A 15,946-nucleotide genomic window follows, 5' to 3' on the forward strand; every position below is an offset into this window, starting at 1 on the left:
ATGTAGACAGAGATCTATTCTATGGTTCACTTCCCAAGCAGCCATGATGGCCATGGCTGGGCAGGGGTGAAACCAGAGTCTCCCACATAGGTGCAGGGACCCAAGCACTTGAAATATCCTCTAGTGCCCTCCCAAGCACACCAGCAGAGAGCTGGATTGCAAGTGGAGCAACTGGGATTCAAACTAGCTCTCAAACTAGGACTCAGCCAATATGGGATGCTGGTGTCATGGTTGGTGTCCCAAAGTCATCTCTTTTCTTGCTTGTTCATTCCTATACCACTGCCTTGACTTCAACTCTCTCCAGTTTCTGCCTGCAATAAACTTAGTTCGGTTCCCCAGTTTTTCTTCCAGTTTTATTCCTAAAACATATGTGCTATAGCCGTGGCAAGAGTTTTTTCTTAAACCTAATGTTCCCCCTACTTATAACCTGCTTGACTCTCCTTTGGGTCCAGCTCTAGGTGCTACTGTTGATTCCTTATCATATTAATACATTGAAATGTTAAAAGGTAAAAAGCAAAATGTGTCCAGAGGTTTTTGTCTCTGTCATTCATTTATTATTTGTTCACATTTTAGCTAATGAAATGGGTAACTGTAACCTTAGGTAGCAGTTTAGGAAACTTGTAGGGAATGTGTACTTGGCAAAATAGGAAGTTGTTCATCTCTGTCAAATCAAGCTTTTTTATTGGTGCATGACAGGGCACATTCTGTCCGAAGTGGCACACAAACCTTCTGTTACCTTATCTCCCAGAACGCTCCTGTGATCTTTTGTGTATTGCAGTGCTATGGATCTGCATATTGATGTTCAATTCTTAATCCCTATCAGTTTCCGTATTTACCCGCTGATATGTTCTAATTCATCTTTCAGAATTTAGGTCAGACAACATTTTCTCAAGGGAGACCTTCTTGTACTTCTGTCCCTCAACTATTTTATGATAGTTTACTACTATTATAATACTTTACACTTTATTATCTCACTGGTTTCTTGTTCTAGTCATTGCGTTGCTTTTTAATTTATTTATTTGTCTTATTCTCATCCCAAAAAGCTCTGTTTTTTTCCAGATTTGACCTTAAGGTTTATAATTTTGTATTACAATCAAAAGTTATTCTGCTCTAAAGAGAAAATACAATTACTTCTTTACATTTTTCCTACTTTAGCTTCTGAGTTTCAGACTACTAAATAAATATTCCTTAAAGATGTAAATTGTTGTTAATGACTGTATACAAAATTAAGAAGGTAAAAATGTAGCCTCTCTCTAATATAGGATAGTTGTAACTAATATTTTTCTACACTCGCTGTTTGTGTTTGAAGCTATTGATTAATTAAATGCATTCTTAATAGTTACTTAAAATTAAAAGGCTTTAAAATAGTAGATTAGGTGAAGGATCTGATTTGTCATAGTTTGTGCCAATTATAGTTGTCCATTAAATGATACATAAAAAATAGTTATGCTTCTCTAAGTGTGGTCTTCGGATGTGCAGCATCAGCAACCACTTGGATCTTGTTAGAAACACCTGTACTCGGATATTGGAACCTGGCAATCCATAATCAATTCCAGTACACACTCGGTTTCAAGAACTACTGCCTTACTGCACAAAGTAGACTGATGACTACTTTGACCCATCTTGCTGTTTGCAACTATAAAATAAGACATTAAAGAATTGATTTTGGTAGACATTTGGATTTATGCTGCTGCTTGCATTGTTTCAAAGAAACACCATGAAATAATATCTTAGCCTTGAAAGATGTTTCTCAATCTTGCCATGTTCCGAGATTCTCTGATCTCGGAGTTGCTTTTAAATATTTAATCTGGAAGCCATATGAGGAAATATTATAGAGATTAAAACCAGGAAATCTAACTCTTAGGCCAAAGTAGTAATAAGGACAGGACACTGTTAATGAGAATTATTTCCCTGGAATGGACAGATTTATAGTTTTGTAGAAGTCCTTGAAGACCTTGAACGATGGTTATGTTAAGTGGCTTAGGAAAAGGGAGGAATCAAAACAGATTTTGGAGGTTTGAGCTTAGGGAAGCTTATTTCTATCACCATAACATTCACCAAGATAAAAAAAGCTTGATATTTAAAAGCTGAAAGATTTACTGTGTAGTTCTAATGTGAGATGTCCATGTTTAATGTCTCTTTTACATTAGGAAGCACCAGTAGTGGTGTGTGCAAAAATACTGAGTGCTCTGCTTTAGTTTTTTTCTATCTGCTTTCTGTAGATTTCCTGAGGAGGGGAAAGACATATTCATGTATTTCCGGATATTGTTCATCTTCAGACTCATAACCCATAGCTTGGTTCATTCATTCATCAATTGGTTAAGCACTAATGCTATACCAGATATTGAGCTACATGTTGACATTATAAAGATAAATTAGAGAGTTTTTGTCCTCAAAGAGTTCACTGTTTAGTAAGAAAATATGTCAGCAATTGTAATACAATATATTGCTGTAATAGACGTGATCATGTTGCCATGGAAACGAAGCAGCGGGTAAATGCATCGAAAGTTAGTTGCCAGCTGCCAATAATGGTTGATAATTTTTAAAAAAAAATCATTTCTTTTCGATGTGTAAGTTGCTTAAATAGAGATAAGAAAAATTTTCACACTAAGACCAACTGTTCTTTCAGAACTGTCCAATATGTGTTTAAAATCTAGCCTTTGTTTTATTTGAAAATAGGTTCAACTTCTTGGGGCTGATGGCCTAGAACAAGATGTTGGTGAGACTGAAGATGATGAGTCGCCAGAACAGCGAGCTCGGAGACCAATGAATGCATTTCTTTTATTCTGTAAACGACATCGCTCTCTTGTACGTCAGGAACACCCCAGGCTCGATAACCGAGGTGCTACCAAGATACTAGCTGATTGGTGGGCTGTTCTTGATCCAAAGGAAAAGCAGAAGTACACAGACATGGCCAAGGAGGTGGGTTATAATGACACAATGTTATGATGGTTATGTGCAGTCAGTCCTATAACATCTAGTTTGCAAATATGGAAATCTTAATGAAATTCTTCCAAAGAGAAAGCAAATCCTTAATCAGGTTCTGGAAACAAAAGATTTCTTTGCCTTCTGGTGTTCCACTGGGGTCTTGGAAATGTTGGGGAACATAGTGAGAGCAGTCAATTACTAGAAAGTCATTTTCTTTCTCTGAATTCCCACTGGCTGATATAAAAGGTCACTTTATTACCAAAGGTGGTTTATTATGGTGGTTTTTAAAATTATGAATGATAATTTTAAAAAATTTCCTAGGAACTAGGCTTCTCCTGTCAGAGATTGCCTATGCTCAAGATGACAGTATTATATTTTTCTGTGTCATGAGAGTCTTGATCTAGTTCTGAAATTAAATAGCTTTGAGATTTACCCCACCCGCTTCCTGTCTTTCTTTACTCTCTCTGTCTTTCTCATAATTGTAATCTATATTTATGTTTATATTTATATATGTATCAATCTCTGGGTGATATCAGCTTCTTCTTTAAATTTAACTATACTGAGGAAATTAGACAAAGGTTTATATCCCTTAGAGCTTTAACATTTTTTATTTTTATAATAAATGCAATTATCAAGATATATATATAGGGAGTATAGCATGGATATTAAAAACCAACAAATGAATGAAAGGTAATGGAACAGAAGTATTATGATGTGTGGGTGCCTGTAAGCTCTGTAATTGACAGTTGGTAAAAAGCATTTCGATGAGGCTGGCATCATGGCATATTGTGAAAGCTGCTGACTGTCACACTGGCCTCCCATATAGGGTGTGCGAACTGCTTCACTTCCTATCCAGCTCCCTGCTAATGGCCTGAGAAAAGCAGTAGAAAATGACCTACATGTTTGGGTCCCTGCCCCAATGTGGGAGACCCAGGCAAAGCTTCTGGCTCCCTGTTGAAGTCTGGCCCAGCTCTAGCCATTGCAGCCATTTGGGAAGTAAACTAGTAGATGGAAGATCTCTGGCTCTCTCTGTCCTTCTGTCTATCTGACTTTAATATAAATCTCTCTTAAGAAGAAAAGCATTTCTATGTGGAAGATTATTTACAATATTGCAACACTGATTAGTTCAAAAATGATGACAGTTATTAATTTTGTGTCGAGAGTTGTGTACTGATTCAGTTTCTAAATCTGGACTCAGTGTGAGATCATTATATATCTGAATGTATTGTGAATGAATATATCTCAGAATAAGAGATAAGCAAAGAAGTATCAATGTAATTAAATCTGAGATGAATATTTGTGATAGTATTTTTTTCAGCATTGAAACCTGGAAAAATCTTTTATTAAAAATACGCCTTATCTTCAAACATTAGTTTAAGTTTTTAGAAAAAAAGTGAGCCAGAGGCAGACAAAGTAGGGTCTCAAGACATTTTATTAGAAGTATCTCTATGTAGAAAATAACACTATTAGTTGCTGTGGTTTTCATTGTTTAATAAGCTACCACGAAGCCAAAATTTCCTACAAAATGTTTAGGGAAATTTGAATGTAGAGTAAATGATTAGCATAGTTGTTATATAATTAATGATTACACAGGGCTTCAAGAATTAACTGTGAGGGCATCTGGAAAATTTAAAATCAGTTACAGTTATCTATATGATTTTAAATGTTTCAGTAGATTTCCACTAGCATAGCAGTAATTAGCAGTAAAACTTTAATTACTTACATGTTGTAATAGTAATATTTATGTGGTAAAATAAACAATTTTCTGGAACTTTGTAGGGAACTGCATAAACTTCCTGAAATTAAACACTTGAGTTGTTTTTGATTGTTCTTTTTGAATAACATGCAGCCTGTCCCCCTTTATATTGTTTACCTTTTATTAAATACTGCTAATTTACAAACCCAATAGGTGGCCACTTTTAAAAGGAAGAAGTATTATTTTTGTACAGGAAATCCCTTACTAATTACTTAATTAGACTCACAGTATTTGCCATGATGGTGCTATAATGAAATCTGTTAAGGTGGCCCCCTGGAATCTACTCAAAGTGGAGTTTGCTACTGGATGTTCCACACTGATGCTTGCCTTGTTTATGGTTATCTTTATGAGATGTTGCCTCATTTACACTGCACAGGGTAGAATGTTCAGCTTCTTTTACAATTATTATATAATTGGTCTCTAGTTGAAAGTGATTTGACTTGTTTCAGTAGCTTTACTAAATGGTTTTAAAATTACATTTAAGTACATGTAATTTTGCTGGTGCTGTTTGTGTTAATATCAAAGCCTTAATTGGAATGTCGATTTATTCAGCAAGGTCTTATGGGGTGGGCATTTGGCCTACAAGTTCAGACATCAGTTAAGGGTGAAGGGTGAGCCACTGTTTGAGATGTCTACATCCTATATCAGAGTGCCAGTTTGAGACTCAGCTTCTGATTTAGCTTCCTGCTAATGCCTCTGGGAAAGCAGCTGATGATGGGTGAGTACTTGGACCCCTGTTATTCATGTGGGAGACCAGGGTAGAGTCATTGGCTCCTGGCCTCACCTTGGCCCAGACCTGGCTGTTTGCAGCAGTTTTTAGGATTGAACCAATAGATCTAAGAATTTCTGTCTGTGTGTGTGTCTGCCTCTCTGTCACTCGGCCTTTGAAATTAAATAAATAAATAAATAAATGAATAATATTTTTCTAGAAAGACATCAGTTAGGATGCCTGCATTCCATATTGGAATTCCTAAGCTTAATATCCCTGCCTGGTTCCTGACCGTAACTTTGTGCTAATGCAGTGCCTGGTGTGGTGGCTCAAGTAATAATGTTCCTGCCACCCGTGTGGAAATGCCAGGGTCAAGTTTCTGGATTCTGCTCTGAGCCATAACCCATCAAAGGTCATTATGTGCATTTGCGGAGTAAACCAGACGATGGCAGCACCCTCTTCCTCTTTTATTTTCTGACTCTGAAATGAATAAAAGCAAGTACTTACCAATTGGCTTCAGTGTCCCAGATGTTGTGATAGGTGCTAGTAATGGAAGCCAGTGATAAAAGAGGATTCTGTTTCTTCACACACACTCATTTATAAATCTATAAAACTATTTTAGATACACAAAGGTACTTTAGAAAGTTTATGTAAAATGGGATAAAAAGATATTTTAATGTAATTTTTTTGAAATGCAAAAGTAGTGTTTCTTTTTTAAAAAAAAGATTTATTTTTATTGCAAAGTCTGATATATATAGAGAGGAGGAGAGACAGAAAGAAATATCTTCCATCTGATGATTCCCTCCCCAAGTCACCGCACAATGGAGCTGCGCCAATCCGGAGCCAGGAGCCAGGAGCTCTTTCCGGGTCTCCCACGTGGGTTGCAGGGTCCCAAGGCTTTGAGTCGTCCTCCACTGCTTTCCCAGGCCACAATCAGGGAGCTAGATGGGAAGCGGGTCTGCCGGGATTAGAACCTGTGCCCATTTGGGATCCAGTCATGCTCAAGTCAAGGACTTTAGCTGCTAAGCCACTGCGCCGGGCCCGAGAATAGTGTTTTCATAATAGAGATTTTACATGAACTTTTTTGGGCTACCTTAGGTAGATGACTTTCAAAAAAATTTTACATTAAAGTGAAAATTTATCTCTTAAATGTTTTAAATGAATTTTTGAAACCGTCTTATATGGCTCTTAAACTCTATATTTTATATATTCTCCATTAGGTACAAGACATATTATTTCAGCATAATGTTTGTAAATATGAATGTTTATACGATATTCACCAATATTTTTTCATTGTTAGAAATAATTTTTCCTTTCGCTTTTTAAAAAAAGCATATATTTTAAAAACAGGAGCAGTTCATAATGAGTACAGCTTTGAGGAGACTGTGTTTCTTAACTTGTTGGCTCATGACAGTCTTCTCTGGTCCTTCCCTTACCTCTCAGACCTTATTCTAGAGCATCTGGTTAGACAGCAGCACCTGTTTTGGTGGTTTGTTTTCATGTTTTTGCATCATTGCCTGGTACTAATTTGCATTGTTGGAAAAGATGGTGTTAGATGAGACTTTGTGTTCTCTGATGAATTTCATTAGAACAATGATTGATTCTATAATAAAAAAAACACTGTTCGAAACTTATAACGTGGGTTACTTTCTTAAATTTAGCAAATTGCATGATAGTGCTGTGAGAAGACCTGTTAGGAGACACATCAGTTTTACTTTACCTTTCAACATATTTATGAGTGTGTGTACAATTAGACATGAAATACAGAACTGGGCATTTTGGTAGGGTGGGCTAACAGAGTGCTGGCTTGGGTTCTGTCATTTCCACTTATGGTGCAAGCTCCTGCTAGTGTGCCTGGGAAGGCAGCAGAAGACAGTTTAAGTGATTAGGCCTCTGTGACCGGATGGGAGAACAGATGAATTGCTTCTGGTCTTGCTCAGACCTGACCCCTTTGGGAAGTGAACCAGAAAATTGAAGATATCTCTCTTTCACTCTCTTCCTTCTCTTTCTTCCCCTTCCTTCTCTCTCTCTCTCTTGCTCTGCCTTTCAAATACATAAATGCATTTTCCTTTTTTTAAAGAATGAATACAACTATTCATTTTTGCCTAAGATATCACAGGAGCCTTTCATTTGTCACTGACACCTGTGAACAACACAATGAATGGACGATAAGTTTGGAAGTCCTCCTTGACCTTCAGTTAGAAGAGAGTTGGTGCAAAGAGGAAGGGAAAATCTGAGTAATTAAGACAATTCAAATAGACATTATGGTATTCCCTTATCCTCTTCTTTTTGTTTTGGGATCAGAGGCATAGAGAGCATGCATATGTTTTGATTTACAGATTTATTTTGTGGTCAGTGTTTTCAGTGAACACAAAGACTTAAGTCAGTTGTGACTATGTCCATTCTGAAGAGCAGAAATCTAAGGCTCAGTAGTTGGCGTCTTGACCACTCACACGTTAGGAAACTGTGGAACTGGGACCCAGTGCTCTTTTGATGCATTTTAAAAAAATTTGACCAGTTGTTTTTATTCAACAATTTTTTTTATTTGATTTCATTTTATGACATAGTTTCATAGGCTCTGGGATTCCCTGATACCCTCCCGCCATGGTGGATTCCTCCACATTGTTGCAGTAGTACAGTTCAAATCCAGTCATGATTCTTTCATTGCAAGCATGTACCATGTATAGAGTCCAGCATCTTATTGTTCAAATAAATCCAACAGTTTCCTTGGGAGACCATTCCTGGTCTGAAAGTAGAGCTGACAGAATATCATCCCATCTGATGAAAAGCCGTAACATAACAACAACAACAATTTACAATATTATGGAGTTAATTGACATGGTATTGAGTGGTCAATATGATTAGAAAATACAAGTTCTTAACCACATCCTGTGACTACTTCATTGGCATTTCGATTTTAGTTTATACACAACCGGCTGCTATATACCTTAAGATGGTTATAGGGTACTATTCAGCTCTTCATGTCTATTTTCATTTTTATATTTAGATGTTTATAGTATTGAAGCATAATTTTTACTGAACTTGGTGAATTTTAGGATAGTCCAATCTGGCTTATAACTCTAAGTAGGCATATATTAACAATTGAGGTGCAAAACAGTTTTAGGAGGGGTGTGCAGAGAAATCTTCTATAACTTAGGAGTAACTAATTTTTGTTTTCTACCTAGTAAGATATATGTGAGTCCAAGCTGACTGTTTCCTGTCTGGTTCTAAGCTTTCCTTATTGATCTCTGTCTATCTAATCTGATTTTATTTTGGGTAGGGAGCAGGGGCACCAGAGCAATCCTGCTGGTCATTGCAAGAGAGGGTGGGGATCCAAGGTTGGAACTAAGTAAGGACCAGAGAAAGCTCCCCTCCCAAGTCCCGAAGGATCTTTAGCGTATGTTTTAAATGCTTGAAGGATAATTAGATTTGACTAAGTACTGCAAGAACAGTAGTGGGGGAAAGTGAGCCTTACTGGAATAATCTGCATGTACTGGGTGTGGGCAGGGAGCTAAGTGAGATTAGATCAGGAAGGGCTTTAAAAAGTAAATAGAATATAGCTTGGGCTGTGATGTAGGACTCAGAAGGAAAAGGATAAAAGCAATGTGGGAAAATAAGATACAATTCCTTACCAAAAAAGTTTGTTTGACCTAGAGCCTAGGTTAAGTGGGGGACAGTAATAGGAAATAATTATAGTTAAATAAGGTAAAAATCATGACATACTTCACTGAAGAGTTTGAAGCTTTCATTGCATGCTAATTAAAGCCATGAAATTAAATGCAGAAAAACATAGCTTGAAAGTAAACTGTACCGGCTTTTACTCAGTAAATATTGCTATCTATAGTTATCAGTGGAAAAGATTACCAGTGCTACAAGTGTATAGAGTGTTTATTGATCACTTTTTCCATTTTTCTTCATGACAAAATTAATCTATTTTTTGAGTATTTATTTGCAGCTGGAATGATTTTTGTAAAGATCGTTCTTTACCTTGTTCTGGTTTCCTCAGAATGGGAATCTTCTCCAAAAGTAATATACTCTGATTTCCTCATGTATTATTGTCTGGAGAACTTGTAATTCATGTGTGATGCTTACGAGGTGTTCCTGTGTGAACATGCTATAATAGTTTGCATGCTGTTACAGAAGCACTTCATTCATCCTGCAGCCTTGGGGAACAGTTGCTACACATGAGTGATTTCAAGATAGATGAAACACTGCTGTTCCTTTTTACAATTTACTCTGGAAATATTATCTTAAACTATTTTAATACTTCCTTACTTACAGTATTAAGATCATTTGAGTTTGTTTGAAAACTTTAGGTCATTTTTTCCAAACAGAAATCATTTTTATAACCTATAATTTGGTTACAGCTTATTGTGGGTCTGCCTTGAGCTGCCACTTTGTATTTCTTTCCCCTTTCACCGTTTTCTCTGTTTCTGACATAACAACTCATGCTAAGTGGGGTTTGCTAAGTGTGGTTTAATTAGGGATCGACTTCTTTCAAGGGATTTGGGTAGTAAGAGCAGGTTTTATAAGCTCCAGTGTTTGGTGATATTTCTTTTTTCTGAAGCCTTTCCATTCTTGTCTCAGGTATCAGCACTTAGTACATTTTAAAAAATTCAGGTGTTTATTTTTAAAATGAGGATAAAATTTTGAATAGTATCTTATTGTATCAAGAATTCTTTCATAATTATTTTCAAAATAATCACAAAAATTTAGATTTTGCTTTTGGAAGTTGAAAACACTAAGGCTTGGAAAAGCTCAATGGCTTACCTGAGAAATCAAAGTTGGACTGGTAGAGTCAGGTCTCATACTTGACTTTATTTCTGAGATTATGTTTTAAATCTCCACTTCTGTAAAAATGACAGCAAAATGCCTGGCTTCAAAAGGTCAATGTAAGATGCAAGTAAGAAAAGGTAAATGTGGGTTTTAGGTAGAATTTTAAAATCTTAGGTTTAAGTTATTCCTGAGGAAAATTTGTTCCTATATTATACTGCTCTACTTGATGATTTCCTATTTTTATTAATGAAGTGTTAACATATTGAAAGGCCACTAAAATGACAAAATTAGTCTTTGAAACACACAAATCAACAAAGCTAAATATGTGATATGCCAAATTCAGCAGATACTGTAGTAATTATACAATTAAGTGAGCTAGCTACTTAAGTTAGAAATATTACTGGCGATTTGGGTAATCCTCTACCTGCAAGTACTGACATCCCATGTGGGTACTGGTTTAGGTTCTGGCTACTTCACTTTCCATCCAGCTCCCTGCTTGTGGAATGGGAAGGCAGTAGAAGATGGCCAAAACCATGGGACACTGCACCCACCTGGGAGACCCAGAAGAAGCTTTTGGCTCCTGTCTTTTGGATTGGCTTAGCTCTGGACATTATGGCCATTTGGGGAGTAAACCAGCAGATGGAAAATCTTTTTGTGTGTTTCCTTCCTTGTAAATTTGCCTTTCCAATAAAAATATAATAAATCTTAAAGAAATATTAGTCCATTTACTACTTATAAGTAAGTAGAAATACATAAATATTCAAATCAAATTAACTTCTAAGGACTTCATAAGAATTCCATAGCTAGTGAGCGGTAAATTGAATATTTAGATTGAGTCAAGGCTTATTTTTCTATTTTATTTCAGTTGTTAATTTTTTGATTCATTGAAGAATCAAATATTCAAATACTATGTAAGTTGTTAACAGTAGTTAAATTCTGATTATTTTGTAATTCATGTTCATTCAAAAAGATGTGAATAAGTTAGCTTTGTACCATTAGAAAAATTTGGAAATTCATGTTGTGTAAGCCATTTTGGAGGGAGAAAATTTAAAATATTTAAGGAAATTATTAAACTTAAATGAACATATTAAAGATTTTACAATTCAGATTAGTTAATGTGAATTTTTATGTTTTATATAATTTCAGAAAGTACCTGTACTACATAGATCTCTCACCTGGTTTACTTTTTAAAAATGAAGAAAAGTGCACTTTTTAAGAAATTTTTTTCTTCAAATGTTATCTTTTAAATCAGTGCGAAGTGATTAAGCTGACTTTCCATGTAATTACCCAAAGAAATAAAATCATATTTTAAGTTATATGTGAAAAAACAAACTAATGTTGCAAATGTAATAATCATCACATTCATAGCCATTTTAAGCAGCCATATCTATAGATAACTGCTTTGCTTTCAGCTTTTTCTTGATGACTTTTCCACAGTAATGTAATCATAAATTTCCAGGGTCACATAAGCCACTTATTCAAGTGCATAGTTTCTAAGGGAACGATTTTTATCATATTGTGCAGGTTTGTGTATAACTTAAAGATTTTTGGTCCATCAAACCAATAACTTTAGTTTAGTGTCTTGTCCTATGAAACTTTCTAGTTAATTTTCTTTCAAATTAGAAATAACTAGGAAGACTAATCTAGATCAGACAGTTCTTTGAGTCATGTTATCTTAATGATAATTTTTAAGTTTTATGAAGAAAAGATCTTCAATCGAAGGAAATACAAATTAGTGCTGCTTCTCAAATATCTCCCTGTTTTCTCCAACCCTTACAGAATGTGATTACTCCCTGCTGATGGGAAGTGGTTCAGAGCATATAAAGGATTCATTTAGTCCCCTGGAGTGCATATGCTTATAAAATCAAATGTGCATTAAATATTTAGTTTCCTAAGGAGAATATACTTATAAAATGAAATGTGTTAAACATTTAGCCCCCTGTAGAGTATATGCTTTAAAATAAAATGTGTTAAACATTTAGCCTTTTGTAGAGTATATGCTTTGCTTATAAATTATGTGTTAAATATTTAGCATCCAATAGAATATATGATTGTAAAATAAGTGTTAAATCTTTGTTAAAAATCAGATTGCTTCCAAATCATCTTTGTTCACACTGATGGTGGATTTTTTTTGTGTGGCAATATTTCACTAGTCATTTGTCTTTATTATGTCCGCATTCTGCAAATACCCCAGGATTACCGTGTCTCAGTCTTTGAGAAATCTAAACTATAATAGTAAGTGGAAGCAGTGGTGGGCTTTTAGATATTACTCCCTCCCCCCTTAAAAATAAGCTGTTGGAGATCAGTTTCTTGTGTTAAGATTTTTTCAGATCAGATTTTCATTTTCATAAATGATCTGTAGAGTATTTAATGTTGAGCTCCCTGTTTTAAAGAGTACATAATAATGTCCTTATGTAATGTTGTTACATAATCCATTGCCACCAGCAAAGGAGACAAAGCAAAGTGAAAGGATATGTAGTTAATGCCAATACTGAATTGCAATCAGAGACTGAATTATCGGCTTGTTGCTATTTCTAATGAAACATGGGTGTGACTTGGATAAAAGACAGCATTTACTGACTCAGGAAGTGTGCCTATTAAGTAGGCTTCACTTAGTGGTTGGTAGGAACTGTGCAAAAAGAAATTGGAGGCCATGAGGTGAATTTTCATTTCAATGCAATAATTTTTTGGAAAAAATGTATTTATTTGAAAGGCAGATACAGGGAAAGGAAGAGACATAGAGATCTTTCATCAGCTGGTTTACACACCAAATGGCCACAGAGCAAGGAGCCAGGAGCTTCTTCCGGTTCCCCCATGTGGGTGCAGGGACCTAACTACTGATCATCCTCTGCTGTTCTGCTAGGCACATTAGCCGGGAGCTGGATTAAAAGTGGAGCAGCTAGGACTTGAACCAACTCTCATATGGGATCCTGGCATCCTGGGCTGTGGCCTCTGTACTACAGTGCCAGCCCCTCAGTGCAATAATTAAAAGCAAAAACACAATATTTAATGAAGGTTCAATTGCTTTCTAATTATGTTGCATTGAAATCTTAGCCTGTAATTGAAGTGTGTTGAGGGTAAGTGAATGTCCTCTCCTGTTTCCAGCATGGGCAGCTTGGCCCAGGATGTCTGGATATGCTGAGGGCCAGCTCCCTGGCCTTTTCAATCCCCTGATAGTGGATTTTGCCCAGGTGGTAGACTGCATGTCTGTGGTTACATGCAGGTATTTCTGTCAGCCTATACAAAATCTGTATACAACATTCTCAAGAGCCCCTTTTCTGATAATCCTGTCAATGCAGATGACTGGGCCTTTCTCAAATACGTGTTTCCACTCTTGGGTGCATACACTGCTTGTATGCACAATTTGCTCTGATGTCTACATCTGAGCTCCTAAGTCCGTAAAAACCCAGATTGCATGTTATTCTTTTCTCTCTCCCTCTCACATTCTTGTTTTAAAGATTTGTTTTGTTATTTTGGAAGGCAGAGTTAGAGAAAGAGGTTTTTCATTCCCTGGTTCACATTCCAAATGGCTGCAACAGCCACTTCTGGCCAGGCCAAAGCCAGGAGCTGGGAATGTCTTCTGGGTCTCCCCTATGGGTGCAAGGAGCCAAGCACTTAGAGTATCTTCTGCTGCTTTCCCAGGCCATTAGCAGGGAGCTGGGTTGAAAGTGAAGCAGCTGGGACTCCAAATGGCATGTTTACATGCAGGCAATCCCTTAATACACTGTGCCACAACCCAGTCCCTCCCCTTCTGCTTAATACATGCTGGGTTAAACTAATTTTGTCACGATATTGAATGTATTGAATGTTTACCTTGATTTTAAAAATCTATAAGATTAATGTTAAAGTACAGTTACAGAGTATTGGCCCTTTAAGTAAATATTCAATTGTGATTTTTCTTAACAGTGTACAAATTCCACATCTTTGTCTTGCTCTGTTATTCCATTCTCAGTTAGCATGCCTTTTTACAAACCTATTGTAAAAACATTTTCATGTTTGAATCTGGAGAAGAACTTAAGAAATACCATGTTTGTTTTGCTCAGGGTGGATGATAATACGAAGGTACCGACCTTTCTATTTCATATTCTTTTCTCTCTCCAGTAGCTCAGTGTCTGTCATCTCTTCAATGTTCACAGATACTTGATTTGAAGCTTTGAGGCATGCATGCAGGAGAAAGAGAGATGATTGAGGTGTGATGATTGTCAATGCTTTACTTTGCTGTTAGCATCAGCTACCGATTATGAATTAGTTGATGCTTGTGTTTATTAGTGTCATCAGTGTTTTAAAAATAGTTGATGCTGGTAAGAAAAGATTCATAAGAATGACAACATTATCATTGACATTATACTTACTGATTTTCAAAGGCAAATTGCTGAATGATTCTTAGCAAAGTGTATAACATCTTGCTGAGAAACAATATCCAGCCGAACAACATGGGGAAGAGGAAGAAAAGGGAGCATTTAAGAGAGATAATTTTGTTTTTCATGATGAATATGCTAATCAGTTTGTTTGAAAGTCTTTTGGCACTTTATAGAGTGGTGACCTTTGTCCAAGTGACTGTTCATTTCACAACCACAGACCATGTGCCTTTTACTAGAATACAATAATGATGCATGTGTCTGCTACTTTTCTGTCTACCTCACCCAGCCATTTGTCACTTTACTTCTAGACAACAAGCAAGGTTATTTGTAAGCCTCAGCTTAATATGTAAATGCCCCATACACATAAGTGTGTTATGGTAAGATACCTTTATTATCACAATTGATACCTACAAACACATTTTCCACTAGGTGATGGTAAATTTTAGTTTTTTTCTCTGGCCTTGGGTCCCATTTTCATTATTTTTCTGAGGAAAATGGGAATAGATCTTACTTTTCATCCTTACTTTCCTTTTATGCATATCTGAGTGTCAATAGGCAGGTTCATTTACATCTTATCTATCAAAAATAAAAATATAAGACTTGAATAAATGTAACTATGGGATCGTTCTAGGCCATTATCTAGCAATATAGCATCATCTGTGTTATAGTTTTTGTTGATATTATGTGGATTGAAATGGTTGAAAAATTAATTTAGCCTGCATAAATGAAGGATCTTCAAAAAGTTTACAGAAATTGCATGTTCTGTTTTTCATGAAGTTTTTGAAATACCCTTGTATGCTCTCACTGCACAAGTTTAAAACAGACCTTTTTCTTCCTAGTGAGTTAAAGTAGAAGCTATTTAGAATTGCCATTTTAAAAGGCAAACTTATGGGATTGAAAAGATTGCATTAAAATATGCAGCAGTAATAACAGAAAATAATTAAAGAATACATGGAAAATACATTTTTATCAGGAGTAAGTAGCATGAAAGTGGCTAATGTTGTCACCAAGGAGGAAAGAGTAGAGTTTGGGAAGAGAGCAGGGAGAAAGCCCCAGAGAAAGGATGGAGAAAGCTGTTGTCAGGGGAGGTTGGAACCGAGCAAGAGATGATGGTGGGTTAATGGCCTCTGGCACCTGAGAGCTCTCAGAACCTATTTCTATAGTGGGTGATCATGGGCAGTCATTACAGAACACTGGGGCCTTATTAGGTACAACTGTACTTCATAGATGGAGAACTTGAAGCTGAGAAAGCTTAACCAATTTAATATTCATAACTAGCTGAAACAGACATGCATTTCGAACCTAGAGTCATCATTAACCTGCACTTAATGTTCTTTAATCTGTGTGACTCTATGCTCCAAATAACTGAAAAAGGCCTATCATGTTCCCCTCTCCCACCCATGATCTTGGCTTCTT

The 15,946-nt window shown here is 36.2% G+C and overlaps 1 protein-coding gene across 10 annotated transcripts in view; it reads left to right on the forward strand.

The window, feature by feature from the left end:
- BBX (BBX high mobility group box domain containing) overlaps positions 1-15,946 on the forward strand; it is a 278,443-nt gene that overhangs the window by 171,999 nt on the left and 90,498 nt on the right. For all 10 annotated transcript variants that reach the window (XM_058661831.1, XM_058661829.1, XM_004593214.3 and 7 more), the window contains one exon: positions 2,680-2,922. In XM_058661831.1, coding sequence (XP_058517814.1) covers positions 2,680-2,922 — 243 coding nt within the window. The remainder of the gene's footprint in view (positions 1-2,679; positions 2,923-15,946) is intronic.

This window comes from Ochotona princeps, chromosome 3 (genome assembly GCF_030435755.1).
Source record: "Ochotona princeps isolate mOchPri1 chromosome 3, mOchPri1.hap1, whole genome shotgun sequence".
Lineage (NCBI taxonomy): Eukaryota > Metazoa > Chordata > Mammalia > Lagomorpha > Ochotonidae > Ochotona > Ochotona princeps.